Consider the following 15,988-nt stretch of genomic DNA (forward strand, 5'->3'; position numbering starts at 1 on the left):
TAACTGGGGGGGGGGAATTACAATGGCACATACCTACTTTGTGCATCAGGTAATGGCTAATGCAATAAAAGAAACAAAATGTACTTACTGTGTTTAAAAATCTGCATCATATTTATTTTACATCAGAATATAATAGCTGCATTTTATGTCAGAATATAACTAATAGCTGCAAACCTAAATCATAGGAACATTAACCTGCAGTTTCATTGATTCCTTTCTGTTAAAATAGCAAGTAAAAGAAGCTTCTGAAGGCTATGAATAAGAAGAGCAACATGTTGGGATCATCAAGCTAAGATGTCATGCTAGAATTGTAATTTCTTTTCCATTCTTCTGTGCAAGATGCAAGTGTGTATATACTGAAGTTTAGCAAGACTGTAACTTTCAAAATCTGACAGATACACAGGGTGACAATTTGGCTGATGAAAGAAATGTAAAAGAAACACCACGCTATTTGTTCTGAGTGTGAAACATATATTAATACATGTAGTATGTCACATGCTCAATAGGGACAACAGCTTATCTCAGCATAAGCAATGTCAGATAAGTCTCCAAAGAAGCACATAATATGGACTATTAATTTGGGCTAAATTTTAATTACCTTAAAAATGTATAAGGCGTGTTATACATTCCAGGTGTTGCCTTGCTGTACTCAGTAAGTACTTCATTCAGATACAATTTAATCAGCTCTTGCAGTTATAAAAACAGCAAGCTAATACGTGAGGAACACATCTGTCTCAGTGCATCTCCTACTTACTCACAATTGCAGCTTCTCTACAATATTTTTCTTCCACAGCAGATCAGCTAAAGTCAGTACAGAAATGGATGTATGCACTGGCATTCAGCTTCCTGACACAAAATTTTTGCTGTGTATTTAAACAACTATAAAGTGATTTTCTGGTTCTAATATGTTGCCTGCAGTGTGCCTTAAAAACAGTATTGCCTGCAGCGAACCTTCCCTGTTTGATTTACAGCTGCAACGCAGAGCTGTACAGTGATGGACAGGTAAACTGTGTGAGTGGAGGAATGAGTTTCTAAGATGGATAAGACTGCGAGAATGAGAAAAGTGACTTCAACTATTGTGACTTCTCTCTAGCAATGTCTCCTAAGGCTTGATCTGAGAAGGGACAATGGTAACTAATATCCCTGTTTCTAGAAACTGCCTTTAATTAACATTTGTAATCAGTCCCAGTTTTCATTGATGTGCAGTATCAACAAGTACAGTTGGCCCTCCATATCCATGGCTTCAATCATCCATGACTTGGAAATATTCCAAATATATATAAATTCCAAAAAGCAAACCTTGATTTTGGACACCATTTCCCTACACCCTTGTATTTAATGGAACTTGAGCATTCACAGATTTTGTTATCTGTAGGGTGGGGGTGTCCTGGAATGAAACCCCAACAATACCAAGGACACTGTACATGGATATTAAAATAACTGAATTTTCTAATTCCTCAGCATGAAGACTGAATAGAAATGATGAAGCAAGAATTATTGTTTTTCTGAGGATCTTGTACTATAATTAATTGCATGTTATAGTCTGTATCAGCCCATTCCACTAGCACAAGCTATAATGGCCTAGATCTGAAGAGCCATAAGAGCTCTGGCACAGGGTATGAAGTTAAGGTTAAATACAATCTAGTAGCTTCACCCAAGAGAGAGGGAAATGATTTGCATGCAAAGTACCCTGGTTAAGTTCCTTTCATTTCAAATCAAATATCTAATGTAGCAGACACCTATGAGTGGCCAGAGACAATGGCGGGTCCCAATCCGCCGCTTTTCAGGCTGCGGGGAAGCAGCAAAACGCTGCTTCCCCGCAGCCAAAAGGGGTGTCCTTGGGGCTTCAAGCCCCAGGACACCCCACGGTGGCAGGGAGGGGGAGAAAGGGGTTCCTTGGCCCCTTTCTCCCTTGCTTCGCTGGGCGCAGCCGTCTGAAGGCTGCGGCCAGTGAAGCAAAGCGGCGCCGCGGACCAGGAAGGAGCTCCGAAACGGAGTTCCTTCATGGTCCGCGGAAAGGGCGCCCTAGGCGCCCTGCCGCGGATTGACATCACGTCCGCACCGCCCCGTCTAGAGGCGGCGCGGCCGTGACGTCCTCACGGCGCTGTTTAGTGCGCGACGAGCATGCACTAGGGTTAGGGCGATGCAGAAGCACCGCCCTTTTGTAACCCTAGTGCGTGCTCGTCACGCACTAAAACGCCGGTCTGTAACCGGCCAATATGAGTTAAATAAGCCAACAGTCCAACTTGGTGTACATGAGCTTCATGTGTTCCTAACTTCCAAAGATTCACTTTTCAGATATGAATACAAGCATGAATTCCATTGTCTCTACATTTGCTACTGTGAGTTGATTATATGTTTACAATTATCAACCTTTTGGAGACTATTCATTCTCAGTGAATGAAGGTCTGGTGAGCTTGCTGAAGTCAAGATGCATATATACTTTTGAAACTGCCATCAATAAGGGATTTTACTCCAAAGCAAATTGGCAACTTCAGATGGGGAATTTTCCTCAGGACAGTAATATGGTAGGAAACAATTTTTTTTCTCTCTTGTCTGTTTGCTGCCATCCTGACACAGCCTTTCCCTACACTCCCACTGCTTTCAGTGGACACATTTTTAAATGCAAAAAGCTTGCTTTTTTGGTCTTGCATTTAGTTTGCCAGAAGGCCACAAAGCTATGTACGCTGACCTGGGAGTAAGCTCCATTGAACATGGTAAGACTTACGTCAAAACAACCATCTCAAGTTTTTGTAGAGGGGGAAAATGCAATAAAAAGTAAAGTGTAAGAAGCAGTAAAAAAATTGCAAGCTATTTTAACAGTTTTCAAACTTTGGAAGCAAAGACTTGAGAACACAATATGAAGGGCATGGTTTTATCATGAAAAAACCTAGATTCTATGAAGGAGCTTGAACTAGTTTGGAGCAATAAATATAACTAATTTGCTACAGAAAACATTATTCAATGTAAGTTGCACAGATACATTTCTTCCCATAGTGGGTTTCATGCCACCAATAGAGATGTGTCCTGACTGCTTACCCATGGAGAAATATAGCAGTTCACATGTTAATAGCCCTATTATATGCACAGTATATGTGCATAATAAATACGTATGAAGGGTGTTGAATTTGGCTTACATAATCTCTTTTAGACCTCAGAAATTATTTTGGACTATAGTTCCCCAAATCCCCTAGTTAGCATAGCTATATTCAACCAAGGATTCTGGGAAATGCAATCTGAAAAGTAACCTTCCAACTTCTGGTCACTTCTTATCCCACTTCTCCCCTTCAGAAAACATTTTTTTTTATTTGACACACAACGAGGAACTAAAGCAGACCAATATTCAATATGGCCCAGTATCATCTGCCATGAGAATGCTTTCTGTGCTCTCAGGCAAAAGTGTTGCCAAGGCCTTCCACCTGGATGGTTTTTCCTCCCCTCCTCTGCAGCTGCTTAAGAGTTTGAGCCTAGGAACATTTATATACAGAACACATGCTTTTGCTATTGGAGCTTATGGACTCCTCTCCCTACTCTCACAGTCAGTTCAAATCACGTTCACACTGGCTGATTTTGTGGTAAGTGAAATTGTTAACTATGGTTGCTAATACAACTTAGTACTATTTTGTTCATCAGTTATTTTGACTGTCCCACAGAACTGTGGTGAGACTCAATAGCTTTACACATGCAAATTTATGGACCAAACAGACCGCACTGCCATAAAATGAGTTCCTTATTGATTCAGTTGAAAGTTTTATCTCCCATTTACTACGACTAATGAGTTCTTATTCCCACCACTAGAGGGAGAGATTATTGCATGCAGCAAACCAGAGTATTACATAGCCACAAGGGGAGATTGATGTATATCAACAACTGGATCCAGGCTTTAATAAACAGAAAAATTAAAACCCCAGCTAGGAACATAGTACAGCCCTGGAGAGATTATGGTTCTATTCCACAAAACAGGTTCTAAAGTTGTGTCTTGTTATTATATGACACGATAACAGCTCTGGGGTGAATGGATAACATATGTGGGTTTGAGCACACACACCATATCGATATTGAGACAAGATCTATGTGAGAAGTCATTTGGGGTCATCTAATTACATGGCAAATTGTTTTTAAAATGTCCAGGCACAAACAACATGGGTATTCTAAAGTCTCAGGAGTGACCAAAATGGCAGAACACAGTGCATTTCAGATACAGAAATGTTTAATGGTGTTAAAGTGCTACTATAAGCAGAACCATATGCCAACATTTAAACACAATTCCACTGCACGGCTAAATGAGGTTACCTTGTTTTTTTATTATTATTTTGTCTTTTTAAATTTTTGTTGCCCAGCCCTATCTAAAACAATAAAATTAAAAATCTACAGGACTGAAATTAACAACCCAGTAATTATAATCAGCAATAAGTTATGAATTTCATAAAGCATTTTTCTTATTTTCTTTTTCTTTTCTTTTTGTCCCTTAGTAATTGGGAGGGTAGACAAATCACTTTAAAAGTTTCAAACAAGTGTCATACATGAGGTCTTTTTTTTTAAAAAAATGAAACAGTAAAGTTTAAACTTGGTAAAGGAACATTAAAAGGAATTCTTGTAGTTAAGAAAGCTTAAAGGAAAAGCAAAGACCTCAAAGTGCAGGTTAGAAAGCTCATATTGAAGAGAAAAAATATGCTAAAAATAATGGATACAATCTTTTTTTCTTGTTAACAGCGAGACAACAGCAACAGTTCCTCTCAGGTGGGACTGGAGATTTCCCACTGGGGAACCACTGTGGGCAGGCTGTTACCATGAGACATGTACTATGTTAAGTATGGACCCAGGCCAGAACTATGGGAGGGATCCAGGTGGCAAAGGAAGTCCAGAAAGGAAACCAAAAGGAAGAGCCATCACGCCTGAGGAGAGGCCCTGTTCTTTTTGTGCTTGGCAGCAGAAAAACAGGTCCCTTTCCATTGGTTGGTGTCAATTATAAAAGACATTTGCAGAATCATGCCTAGGAGTTCTAAAAAGACATTGTCGCATGTAGGTTCTCTCACCCAAACAACTTTTACAAACATTTATCAAAGTAATTTGCAAAAGGAAAAAAAAAGGTCATTGTGGCTCAGAATGGAGGCTGTGCCTTTCCTTCGCATCATCCGCACCACCACCACCACTATCTTCACAGACTTCTGTCTGTCTCTGTGTTGGGAACGCCATTTTAATAAGGAGTTAACTGCTGTAGCCATTGAATCCAGGGAGCTAGTAGTGCTGGTATGTTACAGCTCAATACTCTAGTGCTAAAATCATGTGACACAAGTTCTTGCCTTGAAATGATGTCCAGCAGAAAGTTGAGCTGAATGAGAATTGCTTCCAGATTTGCAGCACCTCTCTTTTCACAGGGCATGAGCAGAGCTTCTCACTATTACTGTTATTTCTTAGGTCTGTACAGATCAAAGTTGGCTTGAGAAAACCAGTGGACAGAAGGCATTGATTGGACTAGCTTCTGCTGGTGAGAATACACAAAAACTGTCCAACTTCATACTTTGCTTAAGGAAAAGAAAAATGCTTAAACTGAGAGACAGCATTTTAAAGAGCTTAAAAACTGAGCTCTGTAGTTCAGGATATTGTGCAAACTCATTGGAGAGGCTGATCCCATAAACTATGATCACCTTGGTTACTTTCCCCCCAAAATTTGGAACAAACATGTCTATCCCATGTGTGCTAGATTTTCATAGATACTGGACAAACGTCTTTCTTATTAGCACCACAAAGGGCCTTTGTTTGAGTATGAGAATAGGGGGGAAAAGGGCAATGGGGAGGGAGGATAATTTCTCAAGAGTTGTGGCAAATTAAGAAATGAATTGTGACAAATTAAGAATCAAAAGCCTGAATAGCCAAGATCCTCTGTCCAATGAAAAAATCTTTGAGCAAAGCTATCCACTATAAATGGGCAAATCTCAGTCCATCAGTATATGACTGGAGTGCTGTCTATGACTTCAGAGTAGCTGTGAGTTCAGCACTAAGTCAGGATTTCAGGACTATAACAGTGTGGCAACCGGTTGGCTTCCCGATTAGGCTCCCACCCTCCTATGGACCCATGGAGCTATTCTAGAGTTGCATTCTTCCAAGCTTAGCTGCTGAAGTGTGGTTTGGAGAAGAAAAAATACTGTATCTTAAGAGCTCTGCTGGGTGAATGTCAACTGCCCCAAAGAAACCAGCTGTACTGCCCTAGCACCATGCTCTAGGAAGTGAAGGAGAGCTTGACGCTAGCGCTGGAGTAACCTTCGTCGCTCCCAATGCTCTGCAAGCTGCTGTGGTCATCAATGTCACTTGTACTGGTTGTGCTGATATCATCCACATCTCCATGGGAGAACTCTGTGCTTTCCACATCCACTTCGATTTCTTCTGCAAAAGAAGGCAAGTGGCAAGTGTTAGTGACAAGGCCCATGGCAAGATGAAGAGACCAATGTTGGTGTCAAATCAAGAGTTTGTATTGGGAAAATATGTTTAAAATTTCATGATGAGGCAGAAAGCATCATGGCAATATCTTCTTGTGGGGGACAGTACTGGCTGAATGGTCCACATTGGAGGGGGGGGGGGGGCTGTGAGGCCCCATGGTTATGCTGGGGGCACAGGTGGACATGAGAGAAAATAAGGATCCCAGGCCCAGCCATTCCATTGTTCACACGATGAAACAAGTTCCTCTACACCGAAGAGGCAGAGGAACAGTCCCAAACAATAATAGATCAGAAGGTAAGGAACTGATGCTTAGCATTGATAATTATTACAGGTTTTGTTTGTTGTCTGCTAACTTGCACTACTAAAATAATATTACTACTGTGGATTCTAGAGCAGGAATGGGAATTATGTGGCCCTCCAGATGTTGGACTGCAAATCCAAGCAGCCCTAGTCAATGGTGAGGAATGCTGGAATTGCAGTCCAACAGCACTGGGAGGGCAGCATGGTTCCCAACCCTGCTCTTCAGCAAAAGAAAGAGAGATATAATTTATTACTGTTTAAATTGTTCAGAGCATACTAAGTTGAAGGTTCTTTACCAGATTACTACTTTCAACAAGAAAGAATATCCATATAGAGTGACCTAGCCCTTAATTAAATGGATTGTGACTAGTACATTATCCCAAACTTGAACTATTGCTATTGCAAGAAAACAGATTGTCCTTTATCAATCCACATGGAAAATCTTTGCTGCAAACCAGGAAAGATATATTAATCATATTGTACAAACATTATGTATATAACATCACATTTCATTTGTTAAATAAATGATATATGTCAACAGAAATACCTTCACTTGATTCACACAACTACTTTTATAAATATTTGGGATTTTCAGAGATAACATTTGCCAACGCAAATCAGGCTGAGGTTAGAAATTATGATGCACTAGGATCAACTGTGGGACATGAGCAGGAAGCCGGGCAGACACCTTTCAACCCTATTGGCCAATGGACCAATATATATTCTTGGAATCATGGACTGATTCAAACAATTTTTTAAAAAGAAGTATGCAGTAGAAAAAAGAGACTTTCCAGAATGCAGAAGGGGAGAATGCTTAAGCAGGTATTAAAAACAACAATCCAGTTCTTGATAAAATAGCACTTCAGGGAAAGACAGGTTAGAATGTTTTCTGAACATCTGAACTGGCTCAGAGAATGTACCTGCCAGAATACCCCTATACTGAGAAGCCACTCTCTGCAACCATAAAGACTAAGCATTTATTTCTCTAAAGGAAAGGATATTTTCATCCAGATTATTTATCAAGTGCTGCATGCTACACTATGGTTGCAATCCTGTGTGGCTCAGCATAGCATAGTAGTTCCGTTTGCTTGTGGGCCTATGCCAGGCTGAATGATTACATATGCAGAATGACTGCCTTAGCTCTGAGATCACTGGGGGCCTATGGTGGTATAAACATCTTGCATCTGGCTACAGTGACATAGCCAGATGCTCCTCCAATCCTGCCCATTCCTATGAAGCATGGAAAGAGCATACACATGTGTAAGGGAAACTTATGCATGCATATGCCACCAACAGGATGTCAGTCTATGCATGCTGTGCCTCAAATTTACCTCCCCCCCAAACTAAGATAGACCCTTGGTTCATCAAACATATCACCTCAAGCCCATCAGCACCAGTTGGTGCTAGAAGTTATAGTCCAGCATTAACGAGAGGACTGCACTTTGCCACTCCTGTTCTAAAGATCTGTCCAAAGTAAACAGTTGAGTCTGGGTCTAGGCACACACAGCTGGGTCAGTTTTCCAACCCCTCATCATCTTGGCAGACCCTACAGACCCTGGAGATGCCATACAGGGAGTTGGGAGACCCTGTTGAATGAGGTGAGTTGTAAGTGTATCTGGGTGTCATTCCTGAAAATTAGGTCTTGGAAGGCAGATTGGGGATTCAGCCCATGACTCGTTATGTCAACAAGAAAAATCTTGAACACCATCACTTCTCAGTATTCTTGAAGGCTGCTAAGGAAAGCAGAAATTGGAGCAAAAATAACAAGTTATATCAGAAGTGTGAATACAGTCTAGAAGCCTGAATTAATCAGGTGTTTCTGCCTGGATAAAATGAACTAATCTGAGTTATGACCATTTCAAGTCAAAACATTATCAGGGATTAATCTATCTTCTATCTTATTTATTTCTCTACCCTCAACACACTACTTATTGGACCTGCACACACAGAATATTTGAGTCAGCATATTTTACTGTTGTTCTTATCTGTTCCAAGGGATCTCATGTCTACAAAAAATGGCTCTTATGATACAAAGGCCAGGTTTAATTGTGTTAACTGGCCAAGCAGTTTCCAAATCCCAAAATGTGTCATGTAAGAGTAATTGTAAATGTCTTGCATGATGCCATTCAGGCATCTAGTTTCTGTTCCCCTTTTCAACAACCTTGGCGCCAGTTGCACCCAAACAGGTTTCTGCAACACATGAGCCTCAGAGCTTTTTAAAGTTGTACTTTGTGGCCACTTATGACTACAACGAGGGTGCAAATGCATTTTAATTTCTTTCAAATATTTTTTATTTTATTTTTCTATTTTCATGTTTCTATGCTGCCTTTTGAAGTGAAGCCTTCCCAAGACACTGCATAAACTAAACACAAAGTGATGACGTAAAAACACTTGACACAGACACAACAACAAAACTGTACTATAAAAAATAGGCCAAAATTCCTTTAAAAGCAGCCTGAAATAACCAGCTCTTTAAGGCCTGTTTAAAAAAAGAGAGAGGTAGACATGGGCACATCCTAGGGCATGGCATCCCATCAGGATGATGCCACCAGAGAGACATTACTTTCTCTCATGCCTGCTAACCTAACAGCTCTTTGTAGCAGGCATGTCAGCCAGGCAAGCCTGTGTGGGGACAGTTCTTCAAATAAGCTGGTCCCAAGATACTGGGATAACGATGTTTCTGGTTAGGACAGCTTCCCTGGCTACTGTTCCAGGCGCAATTCTCACAGATGGTTATTCACATGAATGGGGTCTGGGGCTGCATCTACATGGCAAAACTAATGCAGTTTTACATTGCTTTAAGTGCCATGGCTCAATGCTATGGAATTCTGGGATTTGTAATTTTGTGAGACAGTCAGCCTTCTCTGTCACGAGAGCTCTGGTGCCACAACAAACTGCAACTACCAGGATTCCATAGGATAGAGCCATGACAGTTAAAGCTGTCTTCTAGGTTGTGTCTAGCCTGCCCCCACTCCTTGTTCTGTCAAATTATTTTCATCCAAGTAATGCCTTTGGCAACTGACTAGCTGTGATATGTTACCACTTAGTAAATGTTCTCTACTCCAAAGGTGGCTTTTAAGGGTAGATACTATATCGTGGGATTTGTTTGGGGGGGGGGGCGTCTTCATGTGTTTTTAAATGCTTTTAATCTTACCGTTTTAATATGATGATTGTGTTAATTTGGATTCAATACTCAAAAGTAGTGTCTTTAGTTGTCTGTTGCTGCTTATATTTGCCTTCAGGTCAATTCTGACTAACAGTGACCCTAAGCCAGAATTTTCATGGTATTTTCTTGGCAAATTTTGCTGAAAAGGGGTTTACCATTGTCTCCTGATGTGGTGGAAATTCCTTTTTGAAATATAAAAACTATAGAAAGATGGAGTCACCTTTGTCAGCCAGAGAGATAGTTTTTAAATAAAGGCTTGGAGTTACTAGAGCAAAGGAATAGTGAGTGCATCTTGACCTAGATGGAAGCTGGCACCAGTAAGAAAGACATAACATAAACTACTGAGATAAAGACATTCAGAAGCAAGGTTAAGATGAATTCCACTGAATTCCTACAGGAGGGGGTAAAGAGTGATGATGCAGTTTTAATGTATGCATGTATTTCTGTTCTGATTGTAAGAATTCTATATGTTTAAATTGTAATTAGCCAATCAGGTGTATTGAAGAAGCTCCTTTGTCTTGAATAATATAAAAAGAGCCATTTTGTCTTGTTCGGGGTTCTCAGCTTTTGGAACTTGAATTCCACTGAGTTCAATGTTTTCCTTTGTCGACAACTGGAAATAAACTTATGGATTTTCAATTACTAGGTCCTCTTGCTAATCCTATTGATCTGCCAATCCTAGAAATCTAAGTTTCCTGAAATTTCTGTTACACTGAGGCTGAGAGAACCCACAAAGGATGAGCAGGGATCTGAACCCTGGTCTCCCAGAGTTCTAGCCCAATATACAAAATGTTGTGAGCACCTTGAGTTTCAGTCCTAAAAGAAAGGTGTGATAACAAACTAATAGTTTAGGTTTTTAAATCACAAGCAATTTAACATGGGGCCCAGAAGCACATTGGCTGGTAGAATATCAGTGTTACATATTCTGACTGCTCATCCCCCACATGATGAATTTGTGGTTGCATTTGGCAAGTTCCCCCACAGTCACTAGTGGAACACAGTGGTTGGAAACAATTAACATTTACCAAGTGGTAACATACATAAAGAAAACAAAAATAAGATATAAAACACAAAGAAAATAAAAATGATGACAACAGAAGAAAGACATAAATTCAACCTAGACAAGGAAGAAATCAAAAGAGTTAAAAGAGTTCCTGTACCTAGGATCAAACATTAACCGGTTGCAGTCAAGAAATAAGAAGACAGCTAGATATGGGAAGAGCAGCTGGGAAAGAACTAGATAAGATCCTACAGAGTAAAGACATAAAACTGAGCACTAAAGTTAGAATTGTCCAAGCCACAGTATTCCCCATCACCATGTATGGTTGTGAGAGCTGGACAGTGAACAAAGCAGATAAGAAGAAAATTAACTCATCTGAGATGTGGTGCTGGGGAACAGTGCTGAGGATACCATGGATAGCCAAAAAGACAAACAAATGGGCCCTTGATCAGAATAAGACTGAACTCTTCCTGGAAGCCAAAATAATGAAAATGAGGCTGTCATACTTTGGCCACATTGTGAGAAGGCATAAATCAATAGAAGACAATAATGATAGGAAAAGTTGAAGGCAGTAGAAAGAAAAAACAACTGCTCGCCAGATGGCTAGACTGGATTAGGGAGATCTCAGGCCTGAATCTACAAGACGTAAGCAGAACAGTGGAGGACAGGGGGTCTTGGAGATGTCTCATCCACAGAGTTGCCATGAGTCAGGGCCAACTTGAGGGCAGTTAACAACAACATACCACAGTATACCTGCAACAGTTTGATAAGCTGGTTGTCTCTACTGTCTTACAAGTCTGTGAGACCAATCTTGTAACAGGGCTTCCTTGAACTTCTGACTACTTTATTCCAAATGGCTATATGTGCACTGTGGCACACCATCTGTATAGAGCCAACATGTATGATAAAACCTGAACATTTATGTGACTAAAGGCCAAAGTTAAGCTTCTTGAAGCTTGACCAGCTGCAAGGAGAAAGAGGTATTTTAACCTCTGGAGATAAAAAATCACCTGGCCTTAAAATATCAGGGTAGATTGCAGGTATTTCCAAACTAGGCTTTTACTAGGCAATTATCATCCCTGCCTCTTGGAAATTTGTAGACATTTCCACAGGTAATCTTACAATGTTTTCCCAAAGCTTCTTTTTCTTCTCACTGCAATAATCCATTGAGGAGAAATTATTGCACAATATTTTTTGACTGGTAGCATTAGGAGCTATATGTCTGGAAGCACCCTGTGTCTCATACTAGCAAATTGAAAGGCACTACTAAACAAGTATGGTGATATAGCTGAGAATGACATGGGAAAGACTAAGAGCTTTGGACAACAGCTCCCAACTGAGAGATTCTGGGAGTTGTATCTCCAAACAGTAATTTTCCAAACTTTAGTGATACCTGGAATCATCCTTATCTCACTCCACCTGTGAACACCGTTAAATATAACAATGAACAGATTATTTTTTAAAAATGTCTGGGTGGCTTATTATTATTATTATTATTATTATTATTATTATTATTTATATAGCGCTGTAGATTTGCACAGCGCTGTACATAAAAACAATAAATATAAAAGAGTAAACCTGCCTATGGCATACAATCTAAGAAATAGTAGGATAATACATATAAAATACATAGCAATACAGGAAATGATTCAATAAAACAGACAACAATAGAACATCAAATAGCAAGTGACAATTATGCAATGCCTGGGAACGCTTCTCTGAACAGGATGGTCTTCAACTCCGTTTTTAAGCTGGTTAAAGAAGTGATGGCTCTTGCTTGTGGGGGAAGAAGGTTCCAGGAGTGAGGGGCAGCGAGTGAAAAGGGACGAATCCGAGATGGGGCAGAGGAAATCCTGGGCTGGGACAGCCGATCCTGACTACCAGAACGGAGGGCCCTAGTGGGAAGGTGAGGAGAAAGAAGGTCTGATAAGTAAGGAGGGGCCAGCCCATGGAGGGCTTTAAACGTTGAGAGCAGGAGCTTATACTGAATACGGAAAGGGAGGGGGAGCTAGTGAAGGGATGCCAACAAAGGAGAGACATGGTCAGAGCGGTGGGTGGATGTGATAATGCATGCAGCTGAATGCTGGACAGAAATTAAAGGACTGAGGTGAGAAAGAGAAAGCCCAGCCAGGAGGATGTTACAGTAATCAAATCGTGAGATCACTAGGGCATGGACCAGGATCTTGGCAGTAGAGGCGGAGAGATATGGTCGGATTTTGGCAATATTGTACAAAAAGAATCTACAAGCCTTAGCTGTGGTCTGGATCTGAGGGATACACGACAGAGAAGAATCAAAGATAAAACCAAGACTGCGGGCTTGCTGGACTGGTTGAATAGAAATGTTGTCCACAGAGACAGAAAAGGAATGTTGATGGTTGGACTTAGGAGGAAAGACAAGAAGCTCCGTCTTGGACATGTTGAGCTTCAAACGCCGATGGTGCATCCACTGCGAGACAGCTGTGAGACAAGACGAAACTTGCTGTTCAAGCCTTGGAGAAAGGTCGGGGGTGGAAAGATACAACTGGGTGTCATCGGCGTGCAGATGGTAGTTGAATCAAATGAAAGCTACTCAAAGGTTATGGGGAAAAAGAAGTATTGGCTGCAAAGAAGAGTTAAGCACTCTGTTTCCTTAGCTCAACACAGATATGATAACTATGATAAAACCAAGATCACAAAACATATACTGACCCCGCTCTGAATCAGAGCGATCTGAAGAAATGGTTGATCCAGTGCTGTCCATTCGTATTCGTTCAATGTCCTGAGAACCCTGCAGCTGCTCCAATCTTCGTTTTAAGAATCTCTGCTCTCTTTCCAGGTTCTCAAGCTGATGCTGGCTTCTCCGGTCTGCCTCTTCAAGTTTCTGTCATGACAAAAGGAAAACTCAGTCATTATTTGTTTTCAGGATTTCTCTAGCTCTTTTTCTACATAGCCTAAGTGTTTCCCTCTCATTTACTAACACCAGAAATGAATTTATGCGCTCACTGTGGCACCATATCAGCTTGCCAGTGGCACCCCCCTCTCCTCCTCCCACCAGAAAAACTGCATGCATCTCAGACAAGATTTTGGTAACAAAAAGGGTGAAAAATCAAGGGGAGCCTGAGCAAAGTGCTCAATTACCATGAGGCACATTGCCAGTTCCCTCCCTTAAAGGTCCTCAATTCTCTAACCCAGAAACTTGCAGGCCTTGTTCAGATTATTTACATGGAAAAGATATTAGAAATAAAGAGGCTGGAACACCCATGTCAATTTGGTTTATTAGGTATTTCTTCAAAGCAGTTTCCCATTTGAGCCAGGGTTTATGTAATCTACTGCAGACTCCTTTGATCGCAGCTGGGAAATCTTACCAGGCCAATGCACAGGGTTTCCTGATGGCCAGCATGTTGCATAACTCCAAAGTCATCTCAGGCTAATGCCATCCATTTAAGCAAGCAGGGTTCCCCTCCCTTGCTAAGCCTGAGCTGTTCCAGTGTGTTTAAGCACATCCTGATCCCTGTGAGCCTGGCACTAACCCTTTGTGAAAGCCAACCATCAGGAGAAGAGTCAGAAACACTGCAGCTGCTGCCGGGCTGTTTTAAAACAGTCTTGCTCTCTTGTCTTTTGTTACCAACTACAACACTTGCTCTCCCATTTCAGTTTTCATTATATATCATGGCCACCAGTTTTCATACAAGAAAAAGACAATTTTAAAAAAAAATCACAGTCTTAACAGTTAATCCACACAAACTGACCTTGTTCATCAGCCACCTCTCCCTGGAGCATGTGACCTATTTCAAATGCATTTATACTAACTGAAAGATAATTGCTCTGCTGATGGTAGGGGTTGGAATTGAGAAGATATTGTTGGACTGCAACTCTCAGCATTCCTCACCACCTGGCTATATTGTTTAGTGCTACTGGGACTTGTAGTTCAAAAACATTAGGAAAGCTTTATGATTTTCATCCTGGTCTACATCAAGGATGGAGAAGGAAACTCTGACTGTCTAGATGTTGTTGGACTTGCCGCCATCACCAGCCATTGGCCATTTGGGTGGGACTAGTAGAAGTCCAACAAAATCTGGATGGCCACAGATTCCCCACCCCTGTCTAGACCAATGTTGCACTGATATTGCCTCACTGAGCTTTTTTGACTTCTCCAGTTCAAATTGCTCTTCTTGCTTCTTCTTGCTCTTCATCTCTGAAGGGTATAGGTATATCTCTGTTAAGGAAGTAGCTGTGTTGTTTTCCTGTTAAAATTTTCTTTCATAGAAAATTTTGGACCAGAGGCAGAATTAACATGGAAAAAACATGGCTAGAACAGATCAGTAAACTTTTAATTCAAACCTAGCAATAAGCACATATAAAATGAAACTTTCAGGTCAAGTTAGCCTTGCTTAAGCTAAAAAAGAAGCACTGCACCTTAAGAAGACCACTTGAATGTTCTTCCAAAAAAAAAAAAAAAAGGGGGGTTCCCCCCCCCCCCTTTCACTAGCCTCCGTGTTTTTTTATAATTCTTATAATTGACCATATCATGGGTCAAACTTACATATCTATGCTTTTTTAACATGCTATGGGTAGCTAGTGAGGCACGCTAATTTGGTTTCTCATTTTCTGTTTTGTCATTTACATATGCTCAATAAGGGATTCTGGAGACAGCTGCTGTCTACCTTACCTGTTGTGGACAGGCATCCACAACTCCAATAGGATCAACTAAAGTAGAATCCTACCCTTTCCCAGCTCAAGCTTTATTGCACTGTTTGCCGAAGACACACTCCTGCAACCAAGCACTGAAAGTCTGTGTGATTCGGGGCATGCCCTGACTCCGCCCCCATGGTGGCGTGATGACGTGCACTGCTCCACGCGGTGTCACAGCGTTCTCCTCTGGCACTGCAACCACATGATGCAGTGCCAAAGGAGCACCTTAAAGTGGTGACATCGTGGCTATCGCACTCTTTCCAGGGTGCAAAAAGGAGCTGCTTTTTGTGACTCCTTTTTGTGCCCTGGAAAGACCAGATTGGGGCCGCAGTGTGTGGTTGCTGCGGTCCCGATCCAGCACAGCTGGAGACAGGTGCAGGCCACCCTTTAGGGGCGATCAGCACAGCCTGTTT

General features: G+C 41.1%; 3 protein-coding genes across 9 annotated transcripts in view; all 3 read right to left on the minus strand.

Annotated features, from left to right (window-relative positions):
- The window catches only part of PDCD4 (programmed cell death 4), a 777,136-nt gene that overhangs the window by 528,419 nt on the left and 232,729 nt on the right, over positions 1-15,988 (minus strand). The window lies entirely within an intron of this gene.
- DUSP5 (dual specificity phosphatase 5) overlaps positions 1-15,988 on the minus strand; it is a 428,280-nt gene that overhangs the window by 197,726 nt on the left and 214,566 nt on the right. The gene's annotated exons all lie outside the window — the stretch shown is intronic.
- MXI1 (MAX interactor 1, dimerization protein) overlaps positions 4,193-15,988 on the minus strand; it is a 127,913-nt gene continuing 116,117 nt past the window's right edge. For 2 of the 3 annotated variants that reach the window (XM_042456400.1, XM_042456402.1), the window contains exons 5-6: positions 13,593-13,764; positions 4,193-6,384 (exon numbers count right to left, since the gene is read on the minus strand). In XM_042456400.1, coding sequence (XP_042312334.1) covers positions 6,221-6,384; positions 13,593-13,764 — 336 coding nt within the window. In that variant the 3' untranslated portion in view covers positions 4,193-6,220. The remainder of the gene's footprint in view (positions 6,385-13,592; positions 13,765-15,988) is intronic. The other variant, XM_042456401.1, reaches the window with a different exon arrangement.

Source organism: Sceloporus undulatus, chromosome 3 (assembly GCF_019175285.1).
Source record: "Sceloporus undulatus isolate JIND9_A2432 ecotype Alabama chromosome 3, SceUnd_v1.1, whole genome shotgun sequence".
NCBI lineage: Eukaryota > Metazoa > Chordata > Lepidosauria > Squamata > Phrynosomatidae > Sceloporus > Sceloporus undulatus.